Raw genomic sequence first — 16570 nt, 5'->3', positions numbered from 1 at the left:
TGGTACAGACGTAGCTCTTTAGGTTTAGAGATTTGGGTGTGCTGAGTTGAAGGGGGGATATTCCCATTCTCGACAGAATCACATCTGGCACAAACCATCTCCATCTCCACAGGGGAGGGAAAAACGGGTCAGATGTGGAAAGGAGCATAACTGGTCAGACCCTTTATCCAGAATCCTGGAAGTGTCCTTGGTCTCTTGGTATAATCAGATTTCCTCACATCTCAGGGTATGGGCAAAAATAGAACTTATAGCCAAAAATCATTGTTAGCAAAAACTAATAATTCTGAAAATCCCAGCCAGGTAAGAAATTTAAAGGCCTGAGAGCAAGAGTCTCCTAGCTTTTCCTAAGGCTCCCTTCCAACTGCAGCCAAATCACATCAACAGGCAATAATGTACCTAATGATTATATTGCTGTGCTTGTTAATAATGATGCCTTGAAGGTCTGCCCTTTATACTTTTCAAAGTTCTATTGAGATAATAGTTGCAAAAGTGATTTTTAAAAGATAATAGACTTTAAAAATGCATGGTTTTATGAAACTCTAGCTCATTTCAAACTCATAATAGTACTCTGAGAAAGCAGCAAATATGTCTAACCCCATTTAGAAAGGGGTTAAAGAAAGAAAGGTTAAATTACCTGTCCTAGGTCACACACATCATAGAAAGATCTAGAAAAGTCTTTCCAACTCCTAGAGACTTGAGAGCTCCTCTGAACCCCATGTGGAGGTAGGCTTTGCCGGGGACACAAAAAGAGAGAAGGTGACTCGGGAGCATTTACAATCCATTTGGCAAGATAAAAGCCAAGAAACACAGAACCCTGTGGTCATCCCAACGCTAATTTTGGAGGCAAAGAAATTCAAGTGGGTGAAAGTTTGTCTCTCTCCAAAATAAACATGTACTCTGCCTTGGCCCTGAAGATCTAACTCAAGAAGAATTAAGTTGTCGTCATTGCCCTGGTAATATTTGGAGCCATACAAGGAGATACAGGTGGCCTGGAATCACCAGGCTTATGTTGATTTGGGTATGGAAAATGGTTTCAAATGTGCTCAAAAGAGATGGCTCAGGAACAAAGGAATCAATGCTCACAGTCACCCAGACTCCTTTCTGCCTGGGTTTTCTGCTCACCAGGCTTTCCCAAGGCCTTGGGCTGGCTGACGGCCACAGTGACCACACCACCCTCAGGTGTGCCCGTGTCTCAACATCTCACTAGCCAAGGTGGGGAAAAGTACTTCCTAGGAGTTCAGCAAAGGCAACATTGGAACTTTTCAAAAGGATGTTTTACTTTAAAAAGGAAGAGAAAAGGAAATGAACACAACGGAATAAACATGGATATGTTCATAGGTTTCACACTCTAACAGAGATCTAGTCACAGGTTAGCTTGGTAGGACATCTTCCTTTTCCTTCTGGAGGTCCACCTGGAGCTGTGAGAAGGTAGATGCTAGACTCAAATTTCTTTTTCTTTTTCTTTTTTGAGACGGAGTCTCGCTCTGTCCCCCAAGCTGGAGTGCAGTGGTACGATCTCGGCTCACTGCAACCTCCGCTCCCGGGTTCACGCCATTCTCCTGTCTCAGCCTCCCAAGTAGCTGGGACTCACCACCACGCCCGGCTAGGTTTTTTTTTGTATTTTTAGTAGAGACGGAGTTTCACCATGTTAGCCAGGATGGTCTCGAACTCCTGACCTTGGGATCTGCCCGCCTCAGCCTCCCAAAGTGCTGGAATTACAGGCGTGAGCCATCGCGCCCGGCTAGACTCAAATTTCTAGCCATGGCAAGATTTGGGTAAACAACACTTTCTGGCCTAGGGGAGTTCTTAGGAGATTCTTGAGACGAGTTCCCTTAGTTTGGGCTGCACTGTGCTCCAGTGCAGGAAAGGACTGCAGGTCCTGGTTCTGACAGTCCAGGCTCCTTTCCACCTAACTGCAGAGGGCCCTTCCCTGCTCTCAGACCTGAGGCTCAGCAGCCTGCACAGAGTAGGCAATGAGCAGAGGGTGACTGTGGAGTAGGTGATTGAACCAACCAATCCTGCCTGGACCAGGCAGCAGTTTCCCAGTTCTACAGGCATTTATTACTAGAGGGACAGAAAAGGAATAAGAGGCCAAACATGCCAGGCGCGGTGGCTCACGCCTGTAATCCCAGCGCTTTGGGAGGCCAAGGCAGGCAGATCACGAGGTCAGGAGATCGAGACCATTCTGGTTAAAACGGTGAAACCCTGTCTCTACTAAAAATACAAAAAATTAGCCAGGCATGGTGGCAGGCACCTGTAGTCCCAGCTTCTGGGGAGGCTGAGGCAGGAGAATGGTGTGAACCCAGGAGGTGGAGCTTGCAGTGAGCCAAGATCGCGCCACTTCACTCCAGCCTGGGCAACAGAGTAAGACTCCCTACCCACCCCCCCCCAAAAAAAAAAAAAAAAAAAAGACCAAACATGCAGTTGTCATTGTGAGGTTAAATTCCAAGCCAAAAGTACTCAGGAGTTATATGGCCTCCCTCAAAGTACCAGTGGACAGAGTGAGCTACAGTGACTTGGATGAGACCGGCTGGCCTCTACTGGTCCCTGGAATGGAATCTTCTCCAGTGATTTGGGATCTCTGGCCAAGGCCTAGGCCCACAGTGTTCAGCTGTGACTTTAAGTGCTTCTAAATTCCTCCAGGGAAAAGGTTACACCTGCTCAAGGAGGGAAAACCCCCAGCTGCTCTACCCAGGTGCCTTCAGGAAGACAGCTCCTTTTCTCCCTCTTCTGGCGGTATCATCCCAAGAACTTGAGTTAGGGCTTTAGGGAATGTTGTGACCAACACTAGGAAAGGGGAAGGTCAAGGAACAACTTGGTCACAGTGCTCTGTACAGGGTGTGCAATTAACAGTTATTGGTAGAAACTCATAAAAGGGATGGTCTGACTTGGATTTGGCTGTTTCATGCCCTACAAATAGTGGGATGTTGAAGGGACTGTTCTATCTTTCCATAATGGTTAGACTCAAAAACCTAGAATCCAGAATGAGAAAAGAATGAGAGCCTCATCAAATAATGAGAGGGACAAAGGTTTTACCGTCAGAAAGAGAACATGGGGATGAGGGTCACTGCTATTTAAGGATACAGCAAGCAGTCCTCTTCCAGCTCCCACTCCATAGACTAGGAGACTCAGACATGGCATTTATTACCCTGAGAAGTGGTACAGGCCAAAAAGAAACATATATCGGACTGATTTGGGCACATTCACACATGACTGATTTACTAAGGGCTAGCAGGGGAGGCTTTGAGGTCAATATTATAGAAGACAAATCATGGCCTCCTACAGCCACCCACTTGGTGCTCACACTAGAGCCAGGCTTCTGGTTGGAGGGCTAATGGAGATGTCCTGAGCAGCTTCTCATGTGCCAGAAGAGGCATGCGCTGCTCCCATGGCCCCAAGGCAACCCAAAGATTCCATCACAACATGACTCAGGAAGGCCTGCCCCTAAACTTCCCAATGCCAGCCCAGGCCTGGTCCTCATCTCGTTTCTGCTAACAGAGCTCCAGATCCAGCTCTGGAAGGAACTGGCTCACCAGTCCTGGCCTGCACACTCTGTTTATTCCTGCCTCCTCGTTTTATTTATGCAATTCACCTCAAATGGAATGCCCGATACTCATCTGCCTATCCATATTCTACCTAATCTTCAAGACAGACCTAGATCTTCATGCTCCTCCAGGAAACCTCTCTGTAATCTCCACTAATCACTTCCCTAACTATTCCCAGCACACAAGATCTATTTACCCTTACTCTCACCTTATTACTATCAATCTTCCATTGTTTGCTCAATGTTTTATCTGAGTTGGTTTTGACTTCCTAACAAGATGGCAACATTGTAAAGCCAGAGCTTGGACATCCATTAACATAAACCATCTTATATTGCTTAAACAAATCATTTTAGGACATCCTGAGTTCAGGGTCCATCTAACGCCTCTTTGTAACCTCACCCTGTACAGCATAGCACCTGAATTTGGGAGGGAACCTATAAATGTCTACACACAGTGATGATCCCCACAAACCCTGCTATATGCATGGTGGATAACCAATGAGGATAAGTTAGGTTGATGTGAGCAAAGTGTCTACCTGTGCTTCCAGTTCTCTACACCAAACTCCCAAAGTTCCTGACACAGACAGAATTACTCAGTCTACAAATAATTACTGAGCACCTAAAGAGACCTCTATTCTGACTTCTGTGGGGAAAAAAATAACAGGAAAAAATGACTGGGTCCTTGCTCTTGAAGGGCTTACCACTTAAGTGGTGATCAGGGACATATGCCACCCCCAGCCTTCAAAAGCAAGTTGTAAAAGCGTCATACAAATAACAAAACACAGACTGAAGACCATATACAAACACAGGGGTAACCAATGTGCAGTTAATCAGGGAAGGCTTCCCAGGGAAGATGATCTCTGAACTGAGAGCTAGTGCCCTCTTGCACAACTTCCCCATCTTGCTTTTAGCTTTGAGATTAAGCTAGAGTATTTTGTTTGGCTGTACTCACCTTAGTGTATAAGGCATTCTTGAAGTGAAGAACTAATATAATACTAGCCTGATGTTTGCATCTGATATAAAGTTATGTATCAATAAGACCTGACTGTGGTCCCCCCAATTTTTTCTTTTCCTTTTTCTTTCTTTTTAAAGGGAAATAAGTAAAGGGGTCAAATCTACATAAATGAAGAAAGCAGAGCACAAGAGGCAAGCTTTCCAAGTAACCCAAGGGGCATGAACAAAGCAATTCTATTATTTTTTTTAAAAAAAACTAAGCACGATTTCAGAGCCAAAAAAAAAAAGTAAGGTATTAGGGCACATCAGAAAATCAGACATCCTTGGCCTTCAGGAACATGCTATATTGTTAGAAAGGCAAAAACAAATAAAGTGTCATTAGATAACAAGGAAATATAAGCGGGCTCTTTGGCAAACAACCAGAAGCTAGTAATGCAGGGAGTGGGAGTGCCACTGTGGAAATTTCTACGTTCCCTTAGTGATTTTGTGCAAGATTTCGGGAAGCCTGGGCTCACAACAGAAAAGTCGGAGCTATTGGAATAGGAAGAGAGGGGGAAAGCATCCAAATGGAGGAGCTAGTGTGAGGGAACAGAAGTGGGAATGGGTACGGAAGCACTGCCTTTGAGGCTGTGGGAGGAGGCTTGTGTATTAGGAACTTAGGAGGCACAGTGAATGATGGTGAATGGGCGACAGAGGTGGGGTGGGGTCCCTTGTAGTCAGCAAGGTGAACTCCCACTGCCATGGTGGCTGCCCTTGGGAAGAAAACTAGACCAAGGACCCATGTTTTCACTGAGGCCCTGAGTGTCTAGCTAGTCTTTGGAGATCCCTAAGAGAAACACCCAAATCCACAAAAGAAACCTCTGTCCCACTCAGGATTCTCCGTGCTCCGAGGACAGGACAATCCTGCTGAGGAGGCCCAAAACAGCTGCAGGATCAGCACCACGCGGACCTCTTCTGGGGCACTAGGAGGGCATCCCAGCAGCCAGGGTGCCTTCCAGTCAGTTAGCAGGGAAATGCACGGGGGCACTAATTTCCATGGAAGTCCGGAAGACTCGAGAGAGTCAGGGGACCACACAGTGCCCAGCCACACAGACTAGGGTTTCCTTAGACGTCTTGGCCATGACAAAGGCCCTCACCAAATGGGAGGGACACGTCAGCTGAGGCAAGACAAACAGAGTGATGGCAAGAAAGCCAAAAAACCAAGAAGAGCCTCAACTCCCATGCCCCACCCACCAATAACTCCCCCTAAGTCCCAGGTACAGAATAAAAGACAGACTCCTGCCGCACAATATGGTTACATTTATAGAAGCTCTCTTGTCACCAGTGAAATGTGACCTTCATACTTTCCTTATCTTAATATCTGGGTAAACATTTGTTGTGCAAGCACACAAATAAAGGTTCTAAAGGTGAAATGTGGTGTGTCCAACACCACCACACTGCTCCAAACCCAGGCCCCAGAGAGTCCTTTTAGCTCTGCAGAGGACTTCTCTCTCCCTTCACCCTGGGCACCAAGGCACCAAAATTAGCTTCGTCGACCTCAGCCAGCACTGGAGTGAATGCTGCCATTCGAAAATAGCATCTGAGAACTCTTGGAAACACAGGAGAGAAATACAAGGGTACAGTGGTTTGCAGAAACTTACTGCGAAAGCAATCTTACTGGAGTGCTTTTTTAACTAAATATACAGGAAAGGGGCATTATGAGGATTGACTCCAATCTGTGTAAAGTGAATTATATGCTTCTAGCTCCCATCCTGATTAATTATATTAAGCATGATTGTTTTCATTTAGAAAAATATTGTAGAGGTAACGTTCATAAAAGAGAGTTTATCAAATGACCCGTGCTTTGATCCCAAATTTTGCTGTACTAACTTGCACGGTCCTATTATTTCTAGACACGCTCTAAAACATTGTGTCTCATTTCCCCATATATTTGATATATGTGATTTTTTAAATCTTATCTTGAAATGCAGAAGAAAGGATTCTCATGCAGTCCCTCAAAAGGCACAATTTTCTGTTGTTTCTATGTGGAATTCATAAACAAAGCCAAGTAACCGATTTTTTCTGTGTGCTTAAAGGCACTCTTTCCTGCAACTGTGTGTGACGTATTTTTCCAGGACAATCTTTCTCAATACTCCAAAGTGCTTCAGTAACAGGAAGTCGTAAAGGTAGGAAGGAGGCCTGTAAATATTTGCTGTAATTACTCATTAGTAATGAGAATGGTTGGCATTGAATTTTGAGTCACCCTTTTGTGCTCATGGCTCATTACCTTGTAACTGGAGCCCAAGGTGGTACATATGGGCCTTCCCTCACCATGGACACCCAGGTCCACTTGTAGGTTTTACTTCAGACAGTGTGGCTTGTTTCTCTCAGCACCTCCATTTCCCAAATATAAAGGAAGGAAAGAATGATGGTCTTCTTGCTCCCTGCCCCCTACCCAGAGGCAGTCAGGAAAAATCTTATACAAAGTAGTGACAGTATGCAAAGTTTTTATCGAGAGTAAAATATGTGTATTTTTTTAACACTATACTAATACAACATGGAGAGACAGATAAATACTGCCTGGGTAGACACACAGCACAATGATTTAAGTGATTACCAAAAAATAATCATATACTTTAACAGATGTATTTTAAACAACGTATAAAATGCTTCTGAACTTTCTCAGATTCAGCTCATGTGCCTCTTATTCATAACAAGCCATTGACTCCCCATAGTCACAGGCCAACATCAGGGCACCTTGGACTAAAAATGAGACCAAAAAACTCAACTAAAGCTGTTACAGAATTGATTAACTTGTAAGAATACTATCGGCTGTACCCCCTGCTTCTGGGGGCAGCCTACAGGGCAATGGGGGTTACCTTCAGCACCACAATCAAGAGTACAACATACTGGACCCACTTTCCTGACCATGTGTTTGATTACACAGCCTAACCACATAAAATCACTAATTTGTTATGATTGCTACCACTTATCTCTTAGGTTTTTTTAATTGTAGAGTTCCATGGCTGGGGATGGGGGGGACAGTTCAAGAAGTCACTAGGGGTGTATAAGACACTTCTAACAATCCAAGTCCATGGCTTTGTAGAATTCAGAAAATGTCAGATGAGTACATGGCAAATAAACGTGTTTTAATGGGGTCATTTTTCTCATTGACAAGACACCCTTTCTGAAATATTTTTCCACATGAGAAAAGGGTCTGTTCACAGGATCATTATCTGGCATGGAAATTACTTACAACTTTAAAACTGAGGAATCTTTCCAAGTTCGGGGGGGTGGGGGCAGTGGGAAATGTACCTCCTGGAAACGTGGAACTTCTGGCAGTGATGTTATCTAGTAAGAGTTTTGCTGACGTACAAGTGGCCCCTGCAAACAGCCTAAGGCAGTCAAGCAAACAGGTATTTCTTAAGAAATTAGAAAAAGCAAGGTCACTTAGAAGAGGATAACATTCTTGTCCATTCCACACCTGACTCTTCAGCTCCAGGGATCTCACAAAGGGTCTCGCCACTCTTCTTCACTATATGCTTTCATCAGATCAGTTCTGTGGCTTCCAACAGTGGGAACAGACAACGGTCACCAAATTACACCCAACATGTACTTGAAAATTACAGATGCTGTTAGGGGCACCCCGTGGATGACCACCACATGGACTGTGACGCACAGTTGCCAACACGGCTCGCTTCTCTCTTGGTTAAAGTATGTGTCAATGCAATTCTGTTTGACAGCACTGGAAAAACTCAAGGTACCCTCTAGGTTCACAGTGCAGAGGCCAACAGTGTGATGGCTGTGAAGGCTCAGGACTCATCAGCGAAAGGGCTCTATAGAAATGCAACATGCTATTATCACAACAATCACAGCTATTTTTTATCCCCCTATCCATTCTTTCCTTCCTGTGCTCGCAATTTCAAAAGGATCAAAAGAGCCACAGGAAGTCCTGTGCATCTTGATGGTTCTTCAGAAGCCACAGAGGAAGAGCTTCTAACAGGTTCTCCTGCACAATGGAGTCCGAAGGCTGAAGTAATTATTGAAGTCTTGCCACCAGCGAAGGGTGGGAGGTGGAAAGCTTTGAACTTCTTGGGGCAGGAGAGAACCACCTCCTGTCAGGGTCTAGGAAAACCCATGAAAAATAAGAAATTCCAGGAGTTCCATGTTGGCCTTTCAGATCTTCCATCCCTATCTGCTTGTGAGGTTTGATGCAAGTGATAAATCACAAAAACAAAAGTAATTATAATAATTATAAGGAAAACAACAAAGGCAGTTATCATTTATAGAGCACTTATTGTGAGTCAGAAGCGGTATTACATACTTTATAGATATCTTCAGTAAGGGAAGGATATATGGAACACCCATTGAGAGTATAGACTCTGGGGACCTCCTTTACTCAGATTGAATGCAGCTCTGCCCATGCTACCTATATGACCTTGGGCAGTTAACCTTTCTAGACTTCAGCTTTCCCATCAATGAAGTGGGGATAATAACAGGGCTTATCTCACAGGATTATTAATCCACATAAAGTTCTGAGGAGGGCACTGGCACAAATAAGACTGTCAGTTTTTTGTTTTGTCCTGATGCAAAATACAATTTCTTTTTTTCTTTTTAAGACAGAGTTTCGCTTCACCCAGGCTGGAGCGCAGTGGCGTGATCTCGGCTCACTGCAACCTCCGCCTCCCGGGTTCATGTCATTCTCCTGCCTCAGCCTCCCAAGTAGCTGGGACTACAGGTGCCCACCACCACACCCAGCTAATTTTTTGTATTTTTAGTAGAGACAGGGTTTCACCGTGTTAGCCAGGATGGTCTCGATCTCCTGACCTCGTGATCTGCTCGCCCTGGCCTCCCAAAGTGCCGGGATTACAGATGTGAGCCACCGCGCCCAGCTGCAAAATATAATTTCTATTAAGAACACATACATTCCTAGTACATGAAGGTCCTCCAAATAACTGTTTGAGGATGATGGAATATTTGACAATAAATTTGTTTTCACAGTCATTTTTCAGAAGCATTAACAAAATGAATCATACTAGTATTTACCCTGTGCAGGGCACTCAGCTTCCCGTCCTTCCAAGACTGAGGGCAGACACGTAGGTGGACAGACACGCCAGCCAGGGACAGGGAAGATTAAGCGGCACCTCAGAACCTTTACTAGATACACCATCCTCCTCCCCGTTCTCCACCACAGGGAGCGGCAATGGCAGTGAAACACAAGAACTGCCTGGGATCTGAATAGAAAGATTCTGAAACATAAGGCAGTCACCAAATCAGGCATCCGAGAGCAAGGGCTTGCCTTTTCCCTAGCCTAGAACCTTCGAAAGGCTACTGAGAGCTGAACAGACTTCCTTCAGAACAAGTTGCTTCTATACACAATGCCTTGCACACAGTTTCAGAGATGTACACGCCAGCCTCTGAAACCCATTCACAAAGCCTGGTTAAGAAGCTCCCTCTGCCTTCTTGGCCTTCCTGGAGTCATAGCTGTCTCCACTGATATTCTCGGGGGACAGAAATTACTACCCATGTCATCTGTGGACCCCCGCCAGCTCCCTCTCCATGTCCCCACCCAAAGCAAGTGTGTAAAGAACAGGAAACATTCCATTTCAGGGGCCTTTCTGTGTATGGGGTCGAAGTACACGAAAAGGAATACATCACAGGGAGCCCTGTGTGTTTTCTTTCTTCTCATTATCCCCCAAACACTGCCTTCTCCCATTTGACCTTCCTTCTGAGCCAGTCTTTAAGCTGGTGATCAGCACCTACCCTGTGTGGTTCCAGGGACACTAGGAACAAATTTCTCCACCTCTAAATACATATAATACTCTTAAATAATTGTGTGTGCTTATGTGTGTGGGGGGGTGGTTATTACCTGAAATGCTACTCAGAGCTTATCTTTTGCTTCAAAATAATAGATTTCTACAGAAAAGCATGTAGGCTGTCAGCTCTTTATATTCTTTCTTTCTCTCTCTCTCTTTCTTTCTTTCATTGTCTTGCTCTGTCACCCACGCTGGAGTGCAGTGGTGTGATCTTGGCTCATGGCAACCTCTGCCTCCTGGGTTCAGGCAATTCTCCTGCCTCAGCCTCTCGAGTAGCTGGGACTACAGGCACGTGCCACCACGCCTGGCTAATTTTTTATATTTTTAGTAGAGATGGGGTTTCACCATATTGGCCAGGCTGGTCTCAAACTCCTGACCTCGTGATCCGCCTGCCTCGGCCTCTCAAAGTGCTAGGATTACAGGCATGAGCCACGGCGCCCAACCCCTTATATTTTCACTTAAGCTTCCTTGTATCTCCTTTTTTTTTTTTTTTTTTTTTTTTTTCTAATCAGACTAAGCAACTTGATAACCAGGACCATATCCCCTATTTTTTAGTATTCTCTTCAGCATTTTAGCCAGATTAGGAGTAGGTGTTCAATACAAGTTTGTTGTCTTATGGATTATATCTTAGGGAGAGTATCAGAGCTGGTGTACATCATGTGAACAGGCAGCATGGTATTGGTGGGGAGGGTGGTGGAAATATAGAGTACTAGGGCCCCAGGAGCCAATATTGCTAACTTGACAATATTGGTAAAAGACCTGTTATGAACTACCAGCGATGGTCAGTACTGAAAGCAAACGGGAAGATTCATCAGGCTAAAATGAAAAGGGAAACTAGCAGGTTGGCATAGGGCAGAACCAGGGAAAACAAAACAAAACCCCCAAAAAACTACTAGATAGATTTCCTGAAAAGTGGAAAAGCCTAAATCTCAAGACAATTAATGACAGCAAGTATTTTCAAATGCGTGAGCCTAAAATCCTGGAGCACTGAGAATTATCTAATTGGTTCCTTCCATTTCTAAACACTGCACTTAATACATTCCTAGAAAGTTGAGAATCACCCCCTCCCGCGCGCGCGCACACACACACACACACACACACACACACACACGCAGACAGAGAAAGGAAGAGGGACATTCTAAGTAAATTAAACTTAGTCTCATGGTTTTCACTCCTAGTGAAAATGCCAGCTCACCCAGTATGAAAATCAATCTAGCAGCTGCTTGAATGTTCTCTACCTCCCACAGCAATGTGCTCCACTGGGAGTGGTCCTTGCATTGGTTTTGTTTAATGAGGTCTACCTATACAAGTAGATTTTTTCTAACTAAAACAGTGAATTCATACTTTCCAAAGTTTACAGACACTGGGAATAGCATCAATTCCAACTCTGCTTCTTCTTTTTTTTTTTTTTTTTCCGCAAGAAGCAAACAGAATCACTTCTACTGCAGCCTAAAGGTGTTGATTAATTATCTGGAAAAGCAAATCTCCTTTCTATAAGGTTCAGTGGTTTGAGAGTTGTGATGGGGAGAGCACTCCTTTGGAAATCATCCTCACTATCTAGAGATATTTCTGGGCTGGGGTACTCGCCTGTGAACAACAGGAACATACATACTTAACTGAAAGTAATAAACCAGGATTCTGACTTTTTTTTTTCCTTTCAGACAGAATTTCACTCTGTTGCCCAGGCTGGAGTGCAGTGCTATCTCAGCTCACTGCAGCCTCCGCCTCCCAGGTTCAAGCAATTCTCCTGCCTCAGCCTCCAGAGTAGCTGGGATTACAGGCACCCACCACCACACCCAGCTAATTTTTTGTGTGTTTTTAATAGAGATGGGGTTTCACCATGTTGACCAGACTGGCCTTGAACTCCTGACCTCAGGTGATCCGCCACCTCGGCCTCCCAAAGTACTGGGATTACAGGCGTGAGCCACCACTACCAGCCCTGACTCTTATCAGCACTAATTTTCCTTATGACTGGAGAAGTCTTTTAACCTCTCTGGGCATCAGTCTCCTTATTCAGAAAGAGAAAAGTCTGACTAGATGGTTTCCATGGTCTCTTATAAAATATTTCTAGGCTCCCTATAAGCACCACTGAAAAAACTTGAAATGATGGCATTCTTTTGAACTTCATGAAAGCTGTATGAATTAAAACTTAAATACTCAAGCCAACAATGTGTTACATCAATTCTGTATCATCCTGCACTACTCGTAATACAATGGAAACATATCAAGTGTTGAGGGAATATTTATTTGAAATATGTTTAAATTGAGAGAAATTGTCCAACAATATTTTTTCCCTTCAGAGTTGGAATAATGATGGAGTTTGATTTGATTTTAGGAGAGGAACAACTAAGTCCAGCTGTCAGAAAGAGGGGAGAGAGCTTGAAAACTTCTGATCCAGGTGTCTCCAATTCCCTTTCCATGCTAGACCTGTACAGGCACTCCGGGGAGGTGTCTGGACCTAGGTCTGGCTTTGGGACGGGACTTTGATCCCTGATTATCCAAGGATCTCATTTACATTTGCCTGAACCACTCCCCAAACGCCATGCACCCCAGAATTTCCACATTTTTTCCCAGGGAAAGGACTTGGGCATTCCTAATAGATGCATGCACAAAAAGGTGAAAGTGCAGTACCCCCACCCACCAGGCTTCAGTTTCTGACATTTGTGATGTCATCGCAAATGCCCACTACCACCAAAACTGGTACTATCGAGGCCAGCCAGCCAACTACCGTTTAGAAAGCAAACTCTTTTATTATTAAACATTAACATATTTATCGACGCGTTAACGTTTTGGGACACAATCATCTGCCCACTTTTTGAGGGGCCGTTGTTAGAAGGAATATTCCAAATGTTCTGCCCACATTGCATTTGGGGGAAGAAATTGCTCTGCTAAACCAAAGAAACACAAAATGTAAGAACTAGTGGGCAGAATCATCAGCCGAGAGCCCCCTCACCGTCACATCGCCCTTGTGAGGCACTCAGGAAAGCTACAGCACCCACTTACATAACACCACCAACTTTCAATGCATTGGTTCACATATTTTAATTACATCTTAGTCGCTAAAGAAGCTGTAGCCAGCAAACAGACCCAGGCAGGAAAAGTAAATGAGTCTCAAAATGGTTAGTCCAACAGGAATTGGACAGCCCCTTAAGGGGCTCTAGATGGTGAAGGACACGCTGTTTGCCCTGCCATTCTGCAGCACAAAAATCCAGGCAGGTCGAAGAGGGCGGACACCCTGGCGTGGCCACCAGCCCAGAGCCGCAGCTCACACAGCGGCTTCCAAGAAGTTTCGCAGGCAGTCCCGACAGTGGTTCTTAAAGCGGCCGCCCTCGCCAATAATTGGGAGTCAACGTTCTTCCCGCTCCCATTCCTGCTCCTTCTCTCTCTCCAACAGCCCGCTAACGAAGCAGGTACTGTAGCCAGGTGTGTCGAAATCATTTTTCCCCTGCTCCCAAGTTTCTCGGTATATACGGTACAAAACTGCACAAAACCCGGCGCTAAGGCGCGCAGGAGGAGCTGACACTTCACACATTTGTCAAGATTACTATCAGGCCCCACCTTGGCGATTGGCACATTCCCGATAGGCTTCGCAGTTGTAAAATACACAAGTTCCCTCGCCGGCTCCGGACCCGAGAGCGCCTGCAGAGGAGCTGTCTATAATTTTGCTTTTCGATGGTTCAGTCATTATTAGCATTATAACTGGTTTTCACAAAACGCACTGGAATCTTAGAGTCTTTTCCTTGTTCTGCTGCCTTCAAAAGACACGGAACCCCAGGACGGCTCCGAGGGCCCTGGGGATGTGCCGGCTGCAGTCTCAAGGCTCCCTCACTTGTCTTGGGTGTGAGGGCGCGACGGTGACGCGAAAGGGGGGACTGCGGCCAGGAAAGGGGAGCAGGACCCAGTCCCCTCCCCTAGCGATCCCGCAATGAAGGGCCCGGGCGCCGAGCCAGGACAGGCGCGATTCGCTCCCGTTTATCAAATCCTTATCGGTGCCCCGAGGTGGGAACCGCCGCTTTCGACCGGAGGATACAAGGTTTCTGGCTCCAGTCCCGTAGTGGAAGTTGGAACAAGAGCAAATCAACCTCGGCAGTGAGCCCTCCCGGCCAGTCACCTCCCTTCCTTCGCAGGTGGGCCCTCCTCATCCTCGCACCTCTTCACTACCGCCCTGCCGCTGGTTTCCTGCGGCTCAGGCGGTTCAGCCGGCCGCGCGTTGGATTCCAGCTTCCCGCAGCATAGCCTCGCCAAGCCGCGGCCGAGCGCGGGGCTGGAAGCTCCAGGCCACTGGGGCCGCAGGGGTGGAGACAGGAGGAGAAAGGGGACAGGCGGCGAGCCGCACACATATGCAGAAGATGAGGCCCTACCTGCTTCTGCCCGGCCGCGCAGAGGGCTCGAACCCTCGCTCGGGTAGCGCCAGGCCCGGCTGGACTGGGAGCGGCCGGGAGAGGGCGAGAGGGCAGCAAGAGTTGGCCGGAGTTGCCTCTCACCCAGTGCCGAGAGGTTCGCGAGAGCAGGCGGGCAGATCGTGGCTGCCCTTCCCTGTCCTCTTAGGAGACAGACACCCGGACCTGCCAGGGACGTCCAGTGTTGCTGTCCGCTCCCTACACACCGAACCACCTGCCCCCGCAGGGCAATCCAGGTCACTCACTACCTACTCTCCCCAGAGTTAAGGTGCGGCACGAGGGAAGTGGGTTCTCCAACCTCCGGTGGGGTGTGGAGCCGGGCAGCGGGGCGCTCTGAAGGGTCCGGGCTCTTCGGTGGGATCCTGTCCCTGAGCCGCTCTCCGCCTCCCGCCCCCCTTGCCCATTTGGGCCACGGCGCGGGCGTAGGAGCGCTTTGGAAGGACCCCGGGAATCCAGAGAAAAATAGAGACGTGGATGCTGCCCCAACATGAGAGACCAGAGAAAGTCGAGGACATGCACCCACAAACATTTCCAAGCGCCAGTGGCCACGGTAATCTGGTGCAGGGTGGCTGGGAGATTTTCAAAGGCACCGCGGAAGCACCTCCTACCTCCAGGCCATCTCCCTCGGCCTCCTGGCCTCGCTGCGCGCGCGGATCCCCGACTCCTCCGAGCCACAGAAGTCTCCACTGCAAAGCTGCTGCTCCGCGCCCCCAAACCGGGCACATGCTCTTCCCCTCACAGCCCTCCAAACCGAGCCTCGAGTTCCGAACACCTCTCCGCACTCTTCTCCCAAACACTCTCGGTCGCGCCTGCCCAGCGCAGCCCGGCACTGGCCTCGGACCGGCCCCTGACCGGCCCCCTGGTCGGCCCGGACGCCCGCTTACCTTTTCTTCTCCTTGTCAGCTGTCATTGTCGCTGTGGCCCTTTGAGACGTTCAGACGCCGAGCACCTGGGCTTCCTGGCGGGTGGGGAGCTGTGGCCCTCGTCCGCTCCCGGCGGCCCAGGCGGGTGGTGAAGGTCCGAGGTGCGCGCAGGTCCCGAGCGCCCCGCGCAGTCAGGTGGAAGGTGGCGCGCGGCGGGCTAGGTGCGGGGGTAGGGGTGGAGAAAGGTGACGGGGAGGAACCTGCGAGCGGAGGCGGGGTCCGGGGAAGGAGTGGGTGGAGGCTGTCAGACCCGAAAAAAGGACGGCGAGAAGGGAACCCAAGTTCCTTTTTCCCTGCAAAAAGAGTCACTTTTCTGAGTTTTCAAGGAAAAAAAAAAGTGGCTCGAATGCTGGGAGTCGGAAGGAGTCGGAGGCTGGGCTGAGCTGACCATACAGTCTCAGGACACTGCCGAGGATTGTACGGCCGCCTCAGTAGCGCTGGGGCGGGAGAGCGGCGGGCGCCGGAGCTGTGTGGCGGGCCGCTCGCGAGTGTAAGGCTCCCGCGGCCGCCAGCCCACTTTAAAAACTCCGTCGGCCGGCTCAGGGCGGGCACTGGGCGGGCGCGGAGGGCGGGGGGCGGGCACCGGCGCGGGGGTGGGGGCGGGCACGCGCCGGCAGGCCCCGCCCGCGCCGCGCTCCGGGCAGCTCACTGCGTCCTGGCCAATGGGGAGGCGCGGCCGCAGCCTCTGCCCTGACCCCGGCCCGCCCCCTGCCCCCGCGCTGCGCCCCGCCTCCTGCCTCCGCACTTCCAGGACTTGTTTATGAGGTCGTCTGGGCGGCGGGTAGTGGGGTGGGACTTCGCGTCAGGGAGACGCGGCCTGCACGGGGCTGAGGGGCGGCCGGGAGCGGGGCTCCAGGATTGCTGCCGGGGGCGGCAGTTCCGCCACAGTGTCGTTGTCCTCCTACCGGCGCTGTGCCCTTGGAACGAGGGCAGGACCGCGGGCAGCGCCCGGCC

At 48.3% G+C, this 16570-nt stretch overlaps 1 protein-coding gene across 2 annotated transcripts in view; it reads right to left on the bottom strand.

Annotated features, from left to right (window-relative positions):
• EPAS1 (endothelial PAS domain protein 1) overlaps positions 1 to 16130 on the bottom strand; it is a 90344-nt gene extending 74214 nt beyond the window's left edge. Inside the window, exon 1 of one of the 2 annotated variants that reach the window (XM_025405669.1) lies at positions 15578 to 16130. In XM_025405669.1, coding sequence (XP_025261454.1) covers positions 15578 to 15603 — 26 coding nt within the window. In that variant the 5' untranslated portion in view covers positions 15604 to 16130. The remainder of the gene's footprint in view (positions 1 to 15577) is intronic. The other variant, XM_025405670.1, reaches the window with a different exon arrangement.
• Between the last annotated feature and the right edge of the window lie 440 nt (positions 16131 to 16570).

This window comes from Theropithecus gelada, chromosome 13, assembly GCF_003255815.1.
Source record: "Theropithecus gelada isolate Dixy chromosome 13, Tgel_1.0, whole genome shotgun sequence".
Taxonomy (NCBI): Eukaryota; Metazoa; Chordata; class Mammalia; order Primates; family Cercopithecidae; genus Theropithecus; species Theropithecus gelada.
This window is presented reverse-complemented; position numbering and strand designations above follow the sequence as displayed.